The sequence below is a fragment of the Zosterops lateralis genome (assembly GCF_965231275.1).
Source record: "Zosterops lateralis genome assembly, chromosome: 37".
NCBI classification, from domain to species: domain Eukaryota; kingdom Metazoa; phylum Chordata; class Aves; order Passeriformes; family Zosteropidae; genus Zosterops; species Zosterops lateralis.
Genome location: NC_139797.1, coordinates 330,058 through 348,210, shown reverse-complemented (window position 1 = coordinate 348,210; position 18,153 = coordinate 330,058). Strand labels below are relative to the sequence as shown.

Below are 18,153 nucleotides of genomic sequence, written 5' to 3'. Positions count from 1 at the left end.
TGGTGGGAAAAGTAAAAAATTTAAATTTTTTGGGTTTTTTTAACCAAATTTTGGGGTTTTTTTTAAAAAAAAATTGGGGTAAAATTGGTAAAAATTCCAAATTTTTGGGTTTTTTTACCCAAAATTTGGGGGGAAAAATCGAGGGAAGGACAAAAAAATTGGGGTTAAGGGAGGGGTTTAAAAATTTAAATTTTGGGGGTTTTTTTTCCCAAATTTGGAGCCCAAATTTTGGGGTTTTTTAACCCAATTTGGGACCCAAATTTTGGAATTTTTTTTCCCCAAAATTTAGGGAGGGTGAAGGGTCAAAAATTAAAATTTTTGGGTTTTTTTTTCTCTAATTTGGAGCCCAAATTTTGGGGATTTTTTCTCTAATTTGGGACCCAAATTTTGGAGATTTTTTCCAAATTTGGGACCCAAATTTTGGGTTTTTTCCCTCAATTTGGGACCCAAATTTTGGATTTTTTTTCCTGAAATTTGTGATTGGGGGAGAGGTTTGAAAATAAATTTTTTTTATTATTTTTATCCCAATTTGGGACCCAAATTTTGGAGGTTTTTTACGCAAATTTGGGGTTGGAAAAGGGTCAAAAATTAAAATCTTGGGAAATTTTTTTGCCCAAATTTTGGTCCCAAATTTTAATTTTTTTTTTTTTTTCCTCAATTTTTGGGAGGAGGAAAATTTGGGGTGGGGGAGGAGCCAAAAAAATAAAAAAATTTGAAATTTTTTTTGTTTTTTCCCCAAATTTTGGGTCCCAAAATTATTTTGGGGGTGGGGGAGGGGCAAAATTTTTGGAAAATAAATAAAAATTTGGGGATTTTTGGGTGGGGGAGGGGGCAGAAAATAAAAAAATAATAATTTTAAGGGGGTGGGGGAGGGGCAAAACCGGTCCGGGGGGTTTTTGCGTCAATTCGAAGGGTGGGGGAGGGGCGGGGTGGGGGAGGGGCGTGGCTTTTTTTTTTTTTTTAGGGTGGGGGAGGGGCAAATTCAGCCCCTCCCCCCACCCCGGGCTCAGGTGCGGCCGCGGCTCCAGGTAAAGGTGGGGGAGGGGAAAATTTTTGATTTTTAGGGGTTTTTTGGGGGGTTTTTTTTAAATGATTTTTATCATCCTCAAGGTGCCCCTCCCCCACCTGCCCCTCCCCCCAAACCAAAAAAAAAAAAAATTAATTAAAAATTAAAATAAAATAAGGGCAGGTCCCGCCCCTCCCCCACCCCGAGGTGTTGCCGTGGAGATTTTTTTATTTTTAAAAAATATTTTGGGGCGTTTTTTAAAGATTTTTATGGGTTTTTTTGGGTAAAGGGGCTTGGGGATCGTTCAGGGATTTTTGGGAGGTAAAAAAATATGAGATTTTAAAAAAAAAATTATAAATTTGGCAAAAATTTGTCATAAAATTTTTTAGGTGGTTTTTTAGCGCCCCCTGGTGGTGGCGGGGGGGTTTTGCCGGGACCCAAAAATCCCCCAAAAAATGTTCCAGAATTTTATCAAAACTCAAAAAAAAATATCGCCCGAAATTTCACAAAAATATCTCTCAAAATTCCCCAAAATTCTCTCAAAAATCTCCCAAAACTCCCCCAAAAAATCTCCCAAAATTTCCCCCAAAAAATTCCTAAAAATCTCCCAAAATTCCCCTGAAAAATCTCCCAAAACTCCCAAAAAATCTCCCAAAATTTCCCCCCAAAAATTCCTAAAAATTCCCCCAAAAAAACTCCCAAAATTTACCCTAAAAAATCTCAAAAAATCTCAAAAAAATCTCCCAAATCTTCCCCAAAATTCTCCCAAAACTTGAAAAAAAAAAAAAAAAAAAACAAAATTCCCCCCAAAAATGTCTCAAAATTCCCCCAAAAAAATCTCCCAAAACTTCCCCAAAAATCTCCCAAAATTCCCCTGGAAAATCTTCCAAAACTCCCCAAATTCCCCCAAAAAAACCTCAAAATTATCCCAAAATTTCCTAAAAATCCCCCCAAAATTCTCCTAAAATCCCCCAAAAAACCTCCCCAAAATCCCCAAACTCCGGATTTTTATTTATTTATTTCTTTGTTTATTTCTTTTACTTTTATTTTTATTTTTACTTTTATTTGAAACAAATTTGTGGGGGAAATTTTGGGATTTTTGGGGGGAAATTCCGGGTGGATTTGGAGCGAATTTTGGGGGTGGAATTTTGGGAATTCTGGGTGGATTTTGACAGGAAATTTTTTGGGAATTTTTGAGGAATTTTGACGGGAATTTTCGGGAATTCTGGGCAGATTTTTTGGGAATTTTTGGGAATTTTTGGGAATTTTGATGGGAATTTTTAAAGGAATTTTGACAGGAATTTTTGGGAATTTTGACAGGGATTTTCAGGAATTCTGGGCAGATTTTGATGGGAATTTGGGACAAATTTTGATGGGAATTTGGGGAATTCTGGGCAGATTTTAATGGGGATTTTTTTATTATTTTGACGGGGATTTTTCATGACTTCTGAGCAGATTTTGGGACAAATTTTTGGGGCAGATTTTTCTGTAATTCTGGCTGGATTTTGACGGGAATTTTAAGGAATTTTGGCGGGAATTTTGGACAGATTTTGACGGGAATTTTTGAGGAATTTTGGCAGGAATTTTTGGGAATTTTTTGCGAATTTTTGGGAATTTTGACGGGAATTTTGGGCAGATTTCGACGGGGATTTTTTTGTGACTTCTGACCAAATTTTGAGACCAATTTTTTGTTAATTCCTGACCTTTTTTCTCCGAATCCCAGGTGTCCCCGATGTCGTGCAGATTTTGGGAATTCCAATCAAATTTTGATTGGAATTTTTGGGACATTTGATGGGAATTTTTGGGAATTTTGACGGGAATTTTTGAGGAATTTTGACAGGAATTTTTTGGGAATTTTGATGGGAATTTTCGGAATTCCGGGTAGATTTTGACGGGAATTTTTGGGGAATTTTGACAGGAATTTTTTGGGAATTTTGATGGGAATTTTGGGAATTCCGGGTAGATTTTTACGGGAATTTTTGGGAATTTTTTTTGAATTTTTGGGAATTTTGACGGGAATTTTGGGCGGATTTTGACGGGGATTTTTTTGTAATTCTGAGCAAATTTTAGGACAAATTTTTTGTTAATTCCTGACCTTTTTTTCCTGGAATCCCAGGTGTCCCCGATGTCGTGCGGGTACTTCCAGCACGGGGGGGTGACGTTCCCGGGGCTCCTTTACTCCCCCCGGGGCCTCGAGGCCGCGCGCGATTTCCCCGTGGAGGACGACGACGTCTTCAACGTCACCTACCAGAAATCCGGTCAGATCGGGGGGAAAAATGGGGATTTTGGGGAGATTTCTGAGGTCTGAGAGTTTGGGGAGAAAAATCTGAATTTTTGAGAGAAAATCTGGAGATTTTGGGTGGAAATTTGGGGGTTTGGGGAGAAAATTTGGGGGTTTGGGGAGGAAAAATTCTGATTTTTGGGAGGAAAATCCTGAATTTGGGGTGGGAAAATGTGGGAAATGATCAGAAATTGGGTGAGATTTGGGGGAAAAATGAGGATTTTGGAAAAATTTGGGGTTTTGGGGAGGAAAATCCTGAAATTGGGGACGAAAATCCTGAATTTGGGGGAGATTTGGGGTGAAAAATGAGAATTTTGGGGAAATACCTGAAATTGGAGAATTTGGGGGGAAATTCTGAAATTTTGGGAGGAAATCTTGAAATTTTGGGAAAAAATTTAGGGGTTTTGGGGAGGAAAATCCTGAAATTGGGGACGAAAATCCTGAATTTGGGGAGGAAAATCCTGAATTTGGGGGAGATTTGGGGTGAAAAATGAGAATTTTGGGGAAATACCTGAAATTGGAGAAATTGGGGAGGAAAATCCTGAATTTGGGGGGGAAAACATGTGGGAAATGTCCAGAAATGAGGTGAGATTTGGGGGGAAAAATGGAGATTTTGGGGAAATTTCTGAGGTCTAAAAGTTCGGGGAGAAAAATCTGAAATTTTGGGAGAAAATCTGAAGATTTTGGGGAAAAAAAATGGGGGTTTTGGGGAGGAAAATCCTGATTTTTGGGAGGAAAATCCTGAATTTGGGGTGGGAAAGTGTGGGAAATATCCAGAAATTGGGTGAGATTTGGGGGAAAAATGAGGATTTTAGGGAAATTCCTGAAGTCTGAGAGTTTGGGGGTAAAAATCCCAAAATTTTGGGTCAAAATTCAGGGGTTTTGGGAAAAAATTTGGGGGTTTGGGGAGGAAAATTGTGAAATTGGAGGGGGAAAATGTGCAGGAATTGGGAGATTTGGGGGGAAAAAATGGGGATTTTGGGGAAATTTCTGAGGTCTGAGAGTTTGGGGAGAAAATTCCCAAATTTTGGGAGGAAATATTGAAAATTTGGGTGGAAATTTGGGGGTTTTGGGGAGAAAAATCCTGAAATTGGGAGGAAAATCCTGAATTTGGGGTGGGAAAATGTGCAGGAAATGTCCAGAAATTGGTTGAGGTTCAAAAAAATCACAAAAATCCCCCAAAAACCTTATTTTCTTTTTTTAAGGGACTGTGTGGATGTTGGAGATCCTGAGCCAGGATAGGGACCCCAAAATTCCCCCCAAAAAATCACAAAAAATTTGCAAAAAATCCAAAAAAAATAAAAAAAAAATCCAAAAAAAATCACCAAAAAAATCCCAAAAAATTTACCTGAAATCCTTTATTTGTTTAGGGACCGTGTGGATGCTGGAGATCCTGAGCCTGATCCGCCAGGACGGGGACCCCTAAAACCACAAAAAAATCCCAAAAAATCCCCAAAAAATCCCCAAAAAATCACCAAAAAATCACCAAAAAATTGCAAAAAAAAAAAAAAAAAAAAACCCTAAAAAAAATTCCCAAAAAATTATCCTTAATCCTGTGGTTTTTTTCTAGGAACACTGTGATTGCTGCAGATTCTGAGCCAGGACAGGGACCCCCAAAATTCCCCCAAAAAATAAAAAAAAAATCACAAAAAATTTGCAAAAAAATCCAAAAAAAATCCCAAAAAAATCCCAAAAAAAATCCAAGACAGGGACCCCAAAATTCCCCCAAAAAATAAAAAAAAAAATCACAAAAAAATCCCAAAAAAATCCCAAAAAAATCCCAAAAAAATCCCAAAAAATTTACCTGAAATCCTTTATTTGTTTAGGGACCGTGTGGATGCTGGAGATCCTGAGCCTGATCCGCCAGGACGGGGATCCCAAGTGGTGCCGCTCCGTCCCCAACTGGGACCGGGGCCCGTGGCTGGAGACTCTGCTGGGATATCGCAGGGCCCGGGGCAACCCCAGGCCGAGGATCATCAGCTCCCACCTCCCCGTCCAGATGTTCCCTAAAGCCTTTTTTAGCTCCAAAGCCAAGGTTTGGGCTGAAAAATGGGTGTTTTTTGGTGAAAAAATGGGGATTCTAGGGGGGAAAATGGGGATTCTACGGGGGAAAATGGAGGGAAACGTGAGGGGAGAAAAGGGCGGGAAACGTGAGGGGGGAAAATGGTGAGAAATGTGAGGGGGGGAAATGGTGAGAAATGTGAGGGAAAAAGATGGGAAATATGAGGGGAAAATGGATAGAAATGTGAGAGGAAAAGGGCAGGAAACGTGAGGGGAAAAAGGAGAGAAACCTGAGGGGAAAAAAGGCAGGAAACGTGAGGGGAAAAGATGGGAAATATGAGGGGAAAATGGAGGGAAATGTGAGGGGGAAAATGGCGGGTTATGGCAGAGCCCGGGGGAACCCCAGGCCGAGGATTATCAGCTCCCAAATCCCCGTCCAGATGTTCCCTAAAGCTTTTTTTGGCTCCAAAGCCAAGGTTTGGAGGGAAAAAATGGTGTTTTTTGGTGAAAAAATGGGGATTCTAGGGGGGAAAATGGGGATTTTAGGGGGGAGAATGGCGGGAAACGTGAGGGGGGAAAATGGCGGGAAAACGTGAGGGGAGAAAAGGGCGGGAAACGTGAGGGGGGGAAATGGTGAGAAATGTGAGGGAAAAAGATGGGAAATATGAGGGGAAAATGGATAGAAATGTGAGCGGAAAAGAGACAGGAAACGTGAGGGGAAAAAGGAGAGAAACCTGAGGGGAAAAAAGGCAGGAAATGTGAGGGAAAAAGATGGGAAATGTGAGGGGAAAATGGAGGGAAACGTGAGGGGGAAAATGGCGGGTTATGGCAGAGCCCGGGGGAATCCCAGGCCGAGGATCATCAGCTCCCACCTCCCCGTCCAGATGTTCCCTAAAGCCTTTTTTAGCTCCAAAGCCAAGGTTTGGGCTGAAAAATGGGTGTTTTTTGGTGAAAAAATGGGGATTCTAGGGGGGAAAATGGGGATTCCAGGGGGGAAAAGGGCGGGAAACGTGAGGGGAGAAAATGGCGGGAAACGTGAGGGGGGAAAATGGCGGGAAACGTGAGGGGAGAAAAGGGCGGGAAACGTGAGGGGGGGAAATGGTGAGAAATGTGAGGGAAAAAGATGGGAAATATGAGGGGAAAATGGATAGAAATGTGAGAGGAAAAGGGCAGGAAACGTGAGGGGAAAAAGGAGAGAAATCTGAGGGGGAAAAGAGCAGGAAATGTGAGGGGAAAAGATGGGAAATATGAGGGGAAAATGGAGGGAAATGTGAGGGGAGAAAATGGCGGGTTATGGCAGAGCCCGGGGGAATCCCAGGCCGAGGATCATCAGCTCCCAAATCCCCGTCCAGATGTTCCCTAAAGCTTTTTTTGGCTCCAAAGCCAAGGTTTGGGTAAAAAATCTGAATTTTTTGGTGAAAAAATGGTGGTTTTTGGTGAAAGAATGGGGATTTTAGGGGAAAATGGGGATTTTAGGGGAGGTTTTAAGGGTAAAAAATGGGGATTTTAGGGGGGGGAAATGGGATTTTTAGAGGGATTTTTAAGGGTAAAAAATGGGGATTTTAGGGGGGGGAAATGGGATTTTTAGAGGGATTTTTAAGGGTAAAAAATGGGGATTTTAGGGGGGGAAAAATGGGAAATTTAGGGGGATTTTTAAGGGTAAAAAAAAATGGGAAACATCGAATTTTGATGGGATTTGGGATCAGGAATGTGGGATTTGGGGTCAGAAATTTGGGATTCCAGTGGAATTTTGGGTCAGAAATTTGGGATTTCTGTGGGATTTGGGGTCAGAAATTTGGGATTTTGGCTCAGAAATTTGGGATTTCAATAGAATTTGATATTTAGGAAGATTTTTTGGGTTTTTTGGGCTCTTTTTGCAGGTGATTTACACCGTGAGGGATCCCAAGGACGTCCTGGTGTCCCTTTTCCACTTTGCTCGAATTTTCCGACCCTACAAAGACCCCGGGACCCTCGAGGAGTTCATGGAGAAATTCCTGGAGGGAGATGGTGCCAAATTTGGGGGGATTTTGGGGGATTTTATTGGGAATTTCTGGGATTTAAAAGGTTTTGGGGAGATTTTTGGGGGAGTTTGGGGAGGTTTTATTGGGAATTTCTGGGATTTAAAATGTTTTGGGGAGATTTTTTTGGGAAATTTTCAGGGATTTTTGGGGATTTTGGGAGGTTTTGGGGAGGTTTTATTGGGAATTTTTGGGATTTAAAAAGTTTTGGGGAGATTTTCGGGGATTTTTGGGGATTTGGGGGGTTTTGGGGAGGTTTTATTGTGAAATTCTGGGATTTAAAAGGTTTTGGGGAGATTTTCGGGGATTTTTGGGGGTTTTGGGGAGGTTTTATTGGGAATTTCTGGGATTTAAAAGGTTCTGGAGAGTTTTAGGGGAGATTTTGGGGGATTTTGGGGCAGAAATTTGGGATTTTGGAATCCAAGGGCTGTTTCTGGTGAATTTTGTGGGGTTTGGGGGGGATTTTGGGGTGGGAAATCCAGATTTTGGGGGTTTGAGGTGTCAGCGATGTCCCCAACGTGTCCCCAACGTGTCCCCAACGTGTCCCCAGTGCCCTTCGGGTCGTGGTTCCAGCACGTCCGGGGGTGGCTCCAGCTCCGGGGACGAGAGAATTTCTTCTGGATCAGCTACGAGGAGCTGCAGCAGGTGGGGACACCTGGGGATACCTGGGGACACCCTGGGGACACCTGGGGACACCTGGGGACACCTGGGGACACCTTGGGGACACCTGGGGACACCTGGGGATACCTTGGGGACACCTGGGGACACCTGGGGACACCTGGGGACACCTTGGGGACACCTGGGGACACCTGGGGACACCTTGGGACATCCTGGGGACACCCTGGGGACACCTTGGGGACACCTGGGGACACCTTGGGACATCCTGGGGACACCCTGGGGACACCTGGGGACACCTTGGGACATCCTGGGGACACCTGGGGACACCTTGGGGACACCTGGGGACACCTTGGGACATCCTGGGGACACCTGGGGACACCCTGGGGACACCTTGGGACATCCTGGGGACACCTGGGGACACCTGGGGACACCTCGAGGTCACCTGTGTCACCTCAATGTCTTCAAAATTCCTGAATGTTCCCAAAATTTTCCAAATTCCCCTGGATGTCCCCAAATCCCCTGAGTGTCCCCAAATCCCCTGAATGACCCCAATGTCCCCTGAGTGTCCCCAATGTCCCCAATGTCCCCAATGTCCCCTGATTGTCCCCACTGTCCCCAGGACCTCTGTGGCAGCGTGCAGAGGCTGTGCTCGTTCCTGGGCCCCTCAGTGTCCCCAATGTCCCCTGATTGTCCCCAATGTCCCCAAATCCCCCTCAATGTCCTGAGTGTCCCCAACGTCCCCTGATTGTCCCCAATGTCCCCAGGACCTCCGTGGCAGCGTGCAGAGGCTGTGCTCGTTCCTGGGCCCCTGAGTGTCCCCAATGTCCCCTGATTGTCCCCAATGTCCCCTGGTGTCCCCAGGACCTCCGTGGCAGCGTGCAGAGGCTGTGCTCGTTCCTGGGCCCCTCAGTGTCCCCAATGTCCCCTGATTGTCCCCACTGTCCCCAGGATCTCCGTGGCAGCGTGCAGAGGCTGTGCTCGTTCCTGGGCCGGCCGCTGGACGCGGCGGCGCTGGACGCCGTGGTGGCCAACGCCTCCTTTGTCACCATGAGCCACAACCCCATGAGCAACTTCAGCCTCAGCCCCCAGTTCATCCTGGACCGGCGGCGGGGACCCTTCCTCAGGAAAGGTAGGGACATGGGGGACATTGGGGAGGGCTGGGGACAGCGGGGACATTGGGGGACATTGGGGACATTGGGGAGATTGGAGACATTTGGGGACATTAGGGGTATTGGGGACATTTGGGGGATTTGGGGCATTTGAGGACTTTGAGGACATTGGGGACAATTGGGATAATTGAGGACATTGAGGGTGTTTGGGACATTGGGGACATTTGAGGACATTGGGGACATTTGGGATAATTGAGGACATTGGGGACATTGGGGGTGTTGGGGACATTTGGAGAGATTTGGCACATTTGAGGATTTTGGGGACATTTGGGATAACTGGAGATATTTAGGAGGATTTGGCACATTTGGGGACATTGAGGACTTTGCGGACAATTGGGATATTTGGGGGCATTTGGGACATTTGAGGACATTGGGGACAATTGGGATAATTGGGGGGATTTGGCACATTTGGGGATTTGGGGACATTTGGGGATAATTGACGACATTGGGGGGATTTGTGACATTTGGGATAATTGAGGACTTTGGGGACATTGGGGGTGTTGGGGACATTGGGGACATTTGGGGGCATTTGGCACATTTGAGGACATTGGGGACATTTGGGATAATTGGGGACATTTGGGGGATTTGGGACATTGGGGGTGTTTGGGACATTTGGGAACATTTGGGATAATTTGGGATATTTGGGGGGATTTGGCACATTTGGGGACTTTGGGGACATTGGTGACAATTCAGATAATTTGGGATATTTGGTGATATTGGGAGGATTGGGGATATTTGAAAACAACCTGAGGGATTTTTGCCCATTTTTACCCCATTTTTTCCCATTTTTTGCCCATTTTTGCTTATTTTTTTCCCTTTTTTTCCCATTTTTGTCCCCATTTCCTCAGGGATCTCGGGGGATTGGAGGAACCACCTGAGCCCGGAGCAGAGTCAACGCTTCGACCTCGTCTACAGGGAGAGGATGGAGGGTCTGGGGGTCTCCTTCCCCTGGGACACCCCCGAAATCCCCCCGGAGACCCCCAAAAACGCCCTCGAATCCTCCCAGGAGGGCGGCGAGGATGGGGAACCCCCAAAAGGAGGAGAAACGCCCCAAAAAACACCTCAGGATCACCAAAAATCTCCTCAGGATGCCCCAAAAACTCCTCAGGATGCCCCAAAAACTCCTCAGGGTTCCCCAAAAAATGCTCAGGATCCCCCAGAAACCCCTCAGGACCCCCCAAAAATTCAGATTCCCCCTAAAACACCCCAGGGAACCCCAAAAACCCCTCAGGACCCCCCTCCCCATGTTCCCCCCAGCCTGGATGTCCCCAAGACCCCCCCGGGACCCCCCTAAGGAGCCCCTAAAAAAGGAGGGGACCCCCAAAATTTACCCCAAAAACATCTCCAGGATCCCCCCTTTAAAAAACACCCTCAGGACCCCTCCCCAATTTGGGGGTCCCTATTGATTCTCCCCCTTCCAAGTGCCTTCAGAGCCCTCCCAAAAGTGGGACCCCTCCTTAAATTGGGCTAATTAATAAAGAGCAATCAATAAATCAATCAATGGTGCTGGTAATTGATGCGGAAAAAAGGGGAGGGGGGTTATTTGGGGAGGGGGTTTTGTACCTGTGCTGAGGGTGATGGGGAAGTGAAGGAAGGGGATCCTCCAGGGGGAAATTTTGGGGTTTTTTTTTTTTGGGGATGGGGAGAAAATATGGTGGGAAATGTGAGGGGAAAATGTGAGGGGAAAATGGAGGGAAATGTGAGGGGAGAAAAGGGCGGGAAACGTGAGGGGGGAAAAGGGCGGGAAACGTGAGGGGAGAAAAGGGCGGGAAAACGTGAGGGGAAAAAAAAGAGAGAAACCTGAGGGGAAAAAGGGTGGGAAATGTGAGGGGAAAATGGCGGGAAACGTGAGGGGAAAATGGTGAGAAATGTAAAGGGGAAAAAGAGCAGAAATGTGAGGGGAAAATGGTAAGAAAGGTGAGGGGAAAAGGGAGGGAAAAGTGGGGAGAAAATGGCGGGAAACGTGAGGGGAAAATGGCAGCGAATACAAGAGGAGAAAATGGTGAGAAATGTGAGGGAAAAAGTAGAAATGTGAGGGGAAAAGGGAGGGAAAGGTGAGGGGAAAATGGTGAGAAATGTGAGGGGAGAAAAAGGGCAGGAAACGTGAGGGGAGAAAAGGAGAGAAACCTGAGGGGGAAAAAGGGTGGGAAATGTGAGGGGAAAATGGAAGGAAATGTGAAGGGAAAATGGAGGGAAACATGAGGAGAAAAGAACAGGAAATACAAAGGGAAAAGGGCAGGAAATGTGAGGGGAAAAAGGAGAGAAACCTGAGGGGAAAAAGAGTGGGAAACGTGAGGGGAAAATGGTGGGAAATGTGAGGGGAAAAGAACAGGAAATATGATGGGAAAAGGCATAAAATGTGAGGGGGAAAGGGCAGGAAATGTGAGGGGAAAAGGAGAGAAACCTGAGGGGAAAATGGCAGGAAACGTGAGGGGGAAAATGGCGGGAAAAGAGGGGAAAAATGGCGGGAAACGTGAGGGGAAAAGAACAGGAAATATGAAGGGAAAAGGGCAGGAAATGTGAGAGGGGAAAAAAGCGACAGCTGCCCCCATTGCTGTCCCGGGACATTGGGGACATTGAGGTGACAGAGGGGACCCCTTGGGACGGGGATTTGGGGGGATTTTTAGGGATTTTTGTGGATTCCTGGGAAGTTTTGGGGTCTAAAACCCACCCCATCCCCCCCCTCACAGTATCCCCCAGTTCGATTTTTTTATTGTGTTTTTTTTTTTTTAATTTATTATTTTGTTTTTAATTCTGTACAAAAACCCCTCCCCCACCCCCAAAAAAATCCCTCGTGCTGGGGGCGGGGGGTGGTGGGGGGAGGGGCGGTAAAGTGGTCAAAGTGCCGGGGGGGGGGGGGGGGGAGGGGCGGGGGGGGGGATTTTGGGGTGGGGGAGGGGTGATGAGAGTGCCCCTCCCCCCACCCCAGTAACGCTACTGGCCTGAACTGGGAATGGGGTGGGGGAGGGGAGAGTGGGGGAGGGGGAAATCCCTGGGACCCCTCCCCCACCCCCCAAAATTGTGCTTTGATCCAACCCCGGGGGGAGGGGCTGGGAATAAATAGGGAAATTGGGGGAGGGGATCTGGGAATTTTGGGGGGATCCCGGGAATTTGGGGATCTGGGGGAGGGGATTTCAGTCCTAACCCCCTCCCCATCCCCCTGGGGGGCTCTGGGGCCGTAGAGCTGCTGGATCCCGGGGATGGATCTCCTCAGTGGATCCCAGGGATGGATCCCAATCCTGGATCTCCTCACTGGATCCCGGGGGCGGATCTCCTCAGTGGATCCCGGGAATGGATCCCGGGGATGGATCCCAGTCCTGGATCTCAGTGGTGGATCCCAATCCTCAACCTTCTCACTGGATCCCAGCTCTGGATCTCTTGAGTGGATCCCGGTGCTGTGTCTGGGGCCTGGATCCTGCTGCTGGATCTTCTCATTGGATCCCAATCCTGGATCTTTTTGACTGGATCCCAGTCCCGGATCTCCTCACTGGATCCCGGCCCTGGGTGTGGTTGTGGATCCCCAGCAGCTCCTGGATCCCTTCCCGGGCCGTCCCCGATGGTTCCCGGATCCCTCCAGGCGGTTCTGGATCACCCGGGGCTGGCCCAGATCTCCCCAAACAAACAGCCCCAAAATCTCCCCAAACTGTCCCAAAACATCTCCAGGCTCTGTGTGCAGTCCCAGATCCCTCCTGGATCACCCCAGACCCCTCCAGGCAGACCCCAGACCCCCAAAATCTCTCAGATCTGCCCGTGCCGGGCCTCGTATCGTGCCAGGATGGCCCTGAAGGTGTCCTGGATCACCTGGAGCAGTCCTGGAGCAGTCCTGGATCACCTGGATGTGTTGTGGATCACCTGGATCAGTCCAGGATGGTCCCAGACCCCTCCAGGCAGACCCCAGACCCTCATATCTGCCCGTGCCGGGCCTCGTATCGTGCCAGGATGGCCCTGGAGGTGTCCTGGATCACCTGGAGCAGTCCTGGATCACCTGGATCAGTCCAGGATGGTCCCAGACCCCTCCAGGCAGACCCCAAAGCCCGGAGATCTCTCATATCTGCCCGTGCCGGGCCTCGTATCGTGCCAGGATGGCCCGGAACCGCTGGAGCTCCCGGCGGGCCGAGGCCACCTCGAGGCGCAGCGCGGCGTTCTCGCGCTCCAGGAACGCCGCCCGCACCGAGATCTGGTTCTCCTTGAGGCGCCGCGCGTCCCGAGAGCGCTTGGCCGCCGCGTTGTTACGGGAACGGCGGCTCCAGTACTTCTCGTCCTGGGATGGGGACAGGGGACGGTCAGGGGGACAGGGGACGGTCAGGGGGACAGGGGACAGTCAGGGGGACAGGGGACATGGGGACAGGGGGACAGGGGGACACGGGGACATGGGGGGCATGGGGACACAGTCAGGGGGGACACAGGGACAGGGGGACATGGGACAGACATGGGGGACATGGGGACAGGAGGACAGGGGGACACGGGGACATGGGGACACAGTCAGGGGGACAGGGGGACACGGGACATGGGGACAGGGTTAGGAGGGACAGAGGGACACGGGGGACATGGGGACAGGGGACAGGGGGACAGGGTTAGGGGGACATGGGGACAGTCAGGGGGACAGGGGGGCATGGGGGACATGGGGACACAGTCAGGGGGGACATGGGGACAGGGTTAGGAGGGACAGAGGGATATGGGGACATGGGGGACATGGGGACAGGGGGACAGGGGACAGGGTTAGGCAGGACAGGGGACAGGGGGACATGGGGACAGGAGGATGGACAGGGGGATGGACACAGGGACATGGGGACAGGAGGGACACAGGGACAGGGTTAGGGGGGCACAGGGGGACATGGGGGACACAGGGATGGACACGGGGAGAGGGTCAGCGGGACACGGGGACAGGGTTAGGGGGGACAGGGGGACAGGGGAACAATGGGACATGGGGGACATGGGGACAGGGTTAGAGGGGACATGGAGGACATGGGGACAGGAGGATGGACACAGGGACGGTCAGGGGGGACACAGGGACACAGGGATGGACAGAGGGACAGGGGGGACACAGGGACAGGGGGATGGACACAGGGACATGGGGACATGGGGATAGGGGACAGGGTTAGGGGGGACAGGGGGACATGGGGACACGGGGACAGGGTTAGAGGGGACAGAGGGACATGAGGGACAGGGGATGGACAGGAGGACATGGGGACATGGGCAGGGGAGACACAGGGACAAAGGGACAGGGTTAGGAGGGACAGGGGGACATGGAGATGGACACAGGGCCAGGGGGTGGACACAGGACAGGGGAATGGACATGGGGACACAGGGAATGGACAGAGGGACATGGGGACACGGTCAGAGGGGACAGAGGGACAGGGGGGACAGGGTTAGGGGGCCAGGGAGACACAGGGATGGACAGAGGGACATGGGGACATGGGCAGGGGGGGCACAGGGACACAGGGACAGAGAGACACGAGGACAGGGTTAAGGGGACACAGGGATGGACACAGGGACGAACACAAGGACACAATCCCCCAAAATCCCCAAAAACCTCCCTCCAAAAATAATAAAAAAAAATCCCTAAAAAACCCCCCCAAAAATCCCTAAACCCCCCCCCCCCAAAAAAAAAAATAAATCCAAAAAAATTCCCAAAAAATCCCCCAACCACCCCCAAAAAAATCCCAAAAAAATCCCCAAAAATTCTCAATTTTCCCAAAAACCCGGAATTTTCCCCTAAACCCCTCCTCACCTTCTGCTCCTCGGGGACGTGGACCTTGCGGGCCTTGCGGGCCATGGGCTGCGGCCGCAGCTCCTCCTGCGAGAATCGCAACCTCCGGGGGTCGAAGGGGCCGCCCCCGGGACCCCCCTCGGCCTCGGGCAGCGCCTCCCGCACCGGGCCCGGCGCTGAGGGGGTTAAACCAGGGGTTATGTCGCGATAGGCGGCGGTTCTGTCGCGATAGGCGGCGGTTCTGTCCCCCCAGATTCCGGTTTTCCCCTCCCCAAATTCCTGGTTTTCCCCCAAAATTCCCGTTTCTCCCCCCAAAGATGCCCCTCCCCAAATTTCCCCCAAATTTCCATTATCCCCCTCCCCAAATTCCCATTTCCCGCCAAATTTCCATTATCCCCCTCCCCAAATTCCCATTTCCCTCCCAAATTCCCGCATCCCCCTCCCCAAATTAAATTCCCATTTCCCCCCCAAACTCCCATTATCCCCCTCCCCAAATTCCCATTTTTTTCCCCAAATTCCCATTTCCCGCCAAATTCCCATTATCCTCCGCCCCAAATTCCCATTTCCCCCCAAATTATCCCCCTCCTCAAATTCCCATTTCCCTCCCCCAAAATCTGTTCTCCCCTTCCCAAATTCGCTTTTCCCGCCAAATTCCCCTTTTTCCCTCCTCGAATTCCCGCATCCCCCTCCCCAAATTAAATTCCCATTATCCTCCTCCCCAATTCCCCATCCCCCCCCTCGTACCGGGGGCCCTCTCGTGGGTCTGGGGGCTCTCGGGGGGGCTGGGGGGGGGCAGCCCGTGCTCCCTCAGGAACTCGTCCAGGTCCACGTACTCCAGCTCGGGACCCCCCACCCCCATTTGGGGAGGGGGCGGGGCCGGGGGGCGTTCCCAGGGCGGGGCCAGGGACACGCCCACGAAACGGCTCCCGCCCGCTTCCTCCATCTGGGGGTCACAGGGGGGTCATTGGGGGGTCATGGAGGGGTCACAGGGGTCATCAGGGGTCATTGGAGTCACAGGGGGGTCACTGGGGTCATTGGGGGTCATGGAGGGGTCATTGGGGTCATCGGGGGGTCATTGGGGTCATCAGGAGGTCACAGGGGTCATCAGGGGTCACAGGGGGGTCATTGGGGTCACATGGAGGTCATTGGGGTCATGGAGGGGTCATTGGGGTCATCAGGGGGTCATAGAGGTCACAAAGAGGTCATGGGGGGTCACGGAAGGTCATTGGGGTCATGGGGGTCATGGGGGGTCATGGAGGGGTCATTGGGGTCATGGGAGGTCATTGGGGGTCATGCAGGTCATGGGGGTCATTGGGGTTATGGGGGTCATCAGGGGGTCATAGAGGTCACAAAGGGGTCACAGGAGGTCACGGAAGGTCATTGGGGTCATGGGGGGGTTATGGGAGGTCATGGGGGTCATGGAGGGGTCACTGGGGGTCATTGGGGTCATGGGGGTCACAGGGGGGTTATGGGGGTCATGGGGGGTCATGGGGGGTCATGGGAGGGTCATTGGGGTCATGGAGGGGTCATGGGGGGCCATGGTGAAATGAACCAAATTCCGCCTAAAATGCCCCAAATCTTCCCTTCAAAAATGCCTTAAATTGCTCCCCAAATGGTCCATATTCTGCCTCAAATAGCTCCTTTAAAAATGCTTCAAATTCCGCCCGAAATGCCCCAAATTCAGCCTGAAATGGCCCAAATTGTTCCCCTAAAAATGGTTTAAATTCCTTCCAAAATGGCTCTAAATTCTGCCCAAAATGGCCCAAATTCCTCCTGAAATGCCCCAAATTCCCCCCAAAATGCCGCAAATCCTCGCCCTAAAATACCCCAAAATTCCCCAAATTTTTTCCCCCCAAAATCCCCCAGTTTTCCCCCAAAATATTCCCCCCAAATCTCCCCTAAAAATGCCCCAAATTCCCCCCAAAAATGTCCCAAATTCCTCACGAAACTCCCCAAAATCTTCCCCTAAAAAAATATCCCAAAAAATCCTCAATTTTCCCCCAAATTCCCCCTAAAATTTGGGGGGAGGGGTTGTCCCCCCAAAAAATCCCGTCACGTGACCGAGCCCACGTGACCACGCCCCCCCAAACACGTGACCCGGCGCTCCACACGCGTGGGGGACACGTGACACGAGGGGGGAGGGGCGGGGCTTCCCGGCACGTGCCGCGGTCACGTGGGGGATCCCCCGCCCCCACGTGCGGCCTCACCTCGGGTGACCCCTCCCCCCCCCGGGAATGGGGGGTGGGGGAGGGGACACCGGGAATGGAAATGGGGGGGAGGGGAAATTGGGAATGGGGGGGGGGAGGGGACACCGGGACCGGACACCGGGACGGTCCCGCCCCTCCCGGTCATTGTCACCCCCCTCCAGTCCCGCTGTCCCCTCCCGGTCCCCGGTCCCGGTCCCGTTGTCCCCCCACTTTCCCCTGTGTCCCCTCCCCAGTCCCGCTGTCCCCTCTTTGCTGTCCCCGGTGTCCCCTCCCAGTCCCGGTGTCCCCCCATTCCCGGTGTCCCCCCATTCCCGGTGTTCCCGGTGGGTCCCCCTGTCCCCCCCAGTCCCTCTGTCCCTCCTGTCCCAGTGTCCCCAGTGTCCCCCCAGTCCCGGTGTCCCCCCCTATACTGGTGTCCCCCCTGTCCCCACCTGCTCCAGTGGGTCCCGGTGGGTCCCGGTGTCCCCCCCGTTCCCCCTGTCACCCCCATGTCCCCGGTGTCCCCCCCTAATCCCGGTGTCCCCTGTCCCCGGTCGCTGTCCCCCCCAGTCCCTCTGTCCCTCCTGTCCCAGTGTCCCCCCAGTCTCCCTGTCCCCCCCTGTCCCCGGTGTCCCCCCATTCCCGGTGTCCCCCCTGGCCCCACCTGCTCCAGTGGGTCCCGGTGTCCCCCCAGCCCCCCTGTACCCCATGTCCCGGTGTCCCCCCCTGTCCTCCCTATCCCGGTGTCCCCCCTGGTCCCCACCTGCTCCGGGGTGTCCCCCCCATTCCCAGTATACCCGGTGTCCCCCCCAGTCCCCCTGTCCCCCCAGTCCCATTCCCGGTGTCCCCCCGGTCCCTGTCCCCACCTGCTCCGGTGGGTCCTCCTGTCCCCGCTGTCCCCCCTATCCCGGTGTCCCCCCCTGTCCCGGTCCCAGTGTCCCCCCCCTGTCCCCGCTGTCCCCCCTATCCCTGTGTCCCCCCCTGTCCCGGTCCCTGTCCCCACCTGCTCCGGCGGGTCCCGGCGGGTCCCGTTTCCTCTCCCGGAGCCCGCGGGGGGCGCTGCGCCCGTGAAAGGGGCGGGGCAGATATAAGCCACGCCCCCTTTTCCGTCCAGCCAATCCCCGCCCGATTTATGCCCAAACCGCGCCCGCCCCAAAAACAAAC

The 18,153-nt window shown here is 51.5% G+C and overlaps 2 protein-coding genes across 2 annotated transcripts; one reads left to right on the top strand and one right to left on the bottom strand.

Moving 5' to 3' along the window:
- The first annotated feature begins 975 nt into the window (after window positions 1-975).
- SULT2B1 (sulfotransferase family 2B member 1) lies at window positions 976-10,834 on the top strand. Its single transcript, XM_083882069.1, has 7 exons — window positions 976-1,028; window positions 3,123-3,264; window positions 5,114-5,322; window positions 7,169-7,295; window positions 7,857-7,951; window positions 8,873-9,053; window positions 9,942-10,834. The coding sequence occupies exons 2-7, from the start codon at window positions 3,132-3,134 to the stop codon at window positions 10,385-10,387; spliced, it is 1,191 nt and encodes a 396-aa protein (XP_083738195.1). The 5' UTR covers window positions 976-1,028; window positions 3,123-3,131; the 3' UTR covers window positions 10,388-10,834.
- A 1,946-nt stretch (window positions 10,835-12,780) lies between these two features.
- On the bottom strand, window positions 12,781-17,699 carry LOC310921863 (hepatic leukemia factor-like; the record flags this gene model as incomplete). Its single annotated transcript, XM_083882116.1, is given in 5 exon segments — window positions 12,781-13,354; window positions 14,825-15,108; window positions 15,548-15,704; window positions 15,707-15,746; window positions 17,695-17,699. Coding segments are annotated over 5 exon segments (702 nt in total). The 3' UTR covers window positions 12,781-13,138.
- Window positions 17,700-18,153: the final 454 nt, after the last annotated feature.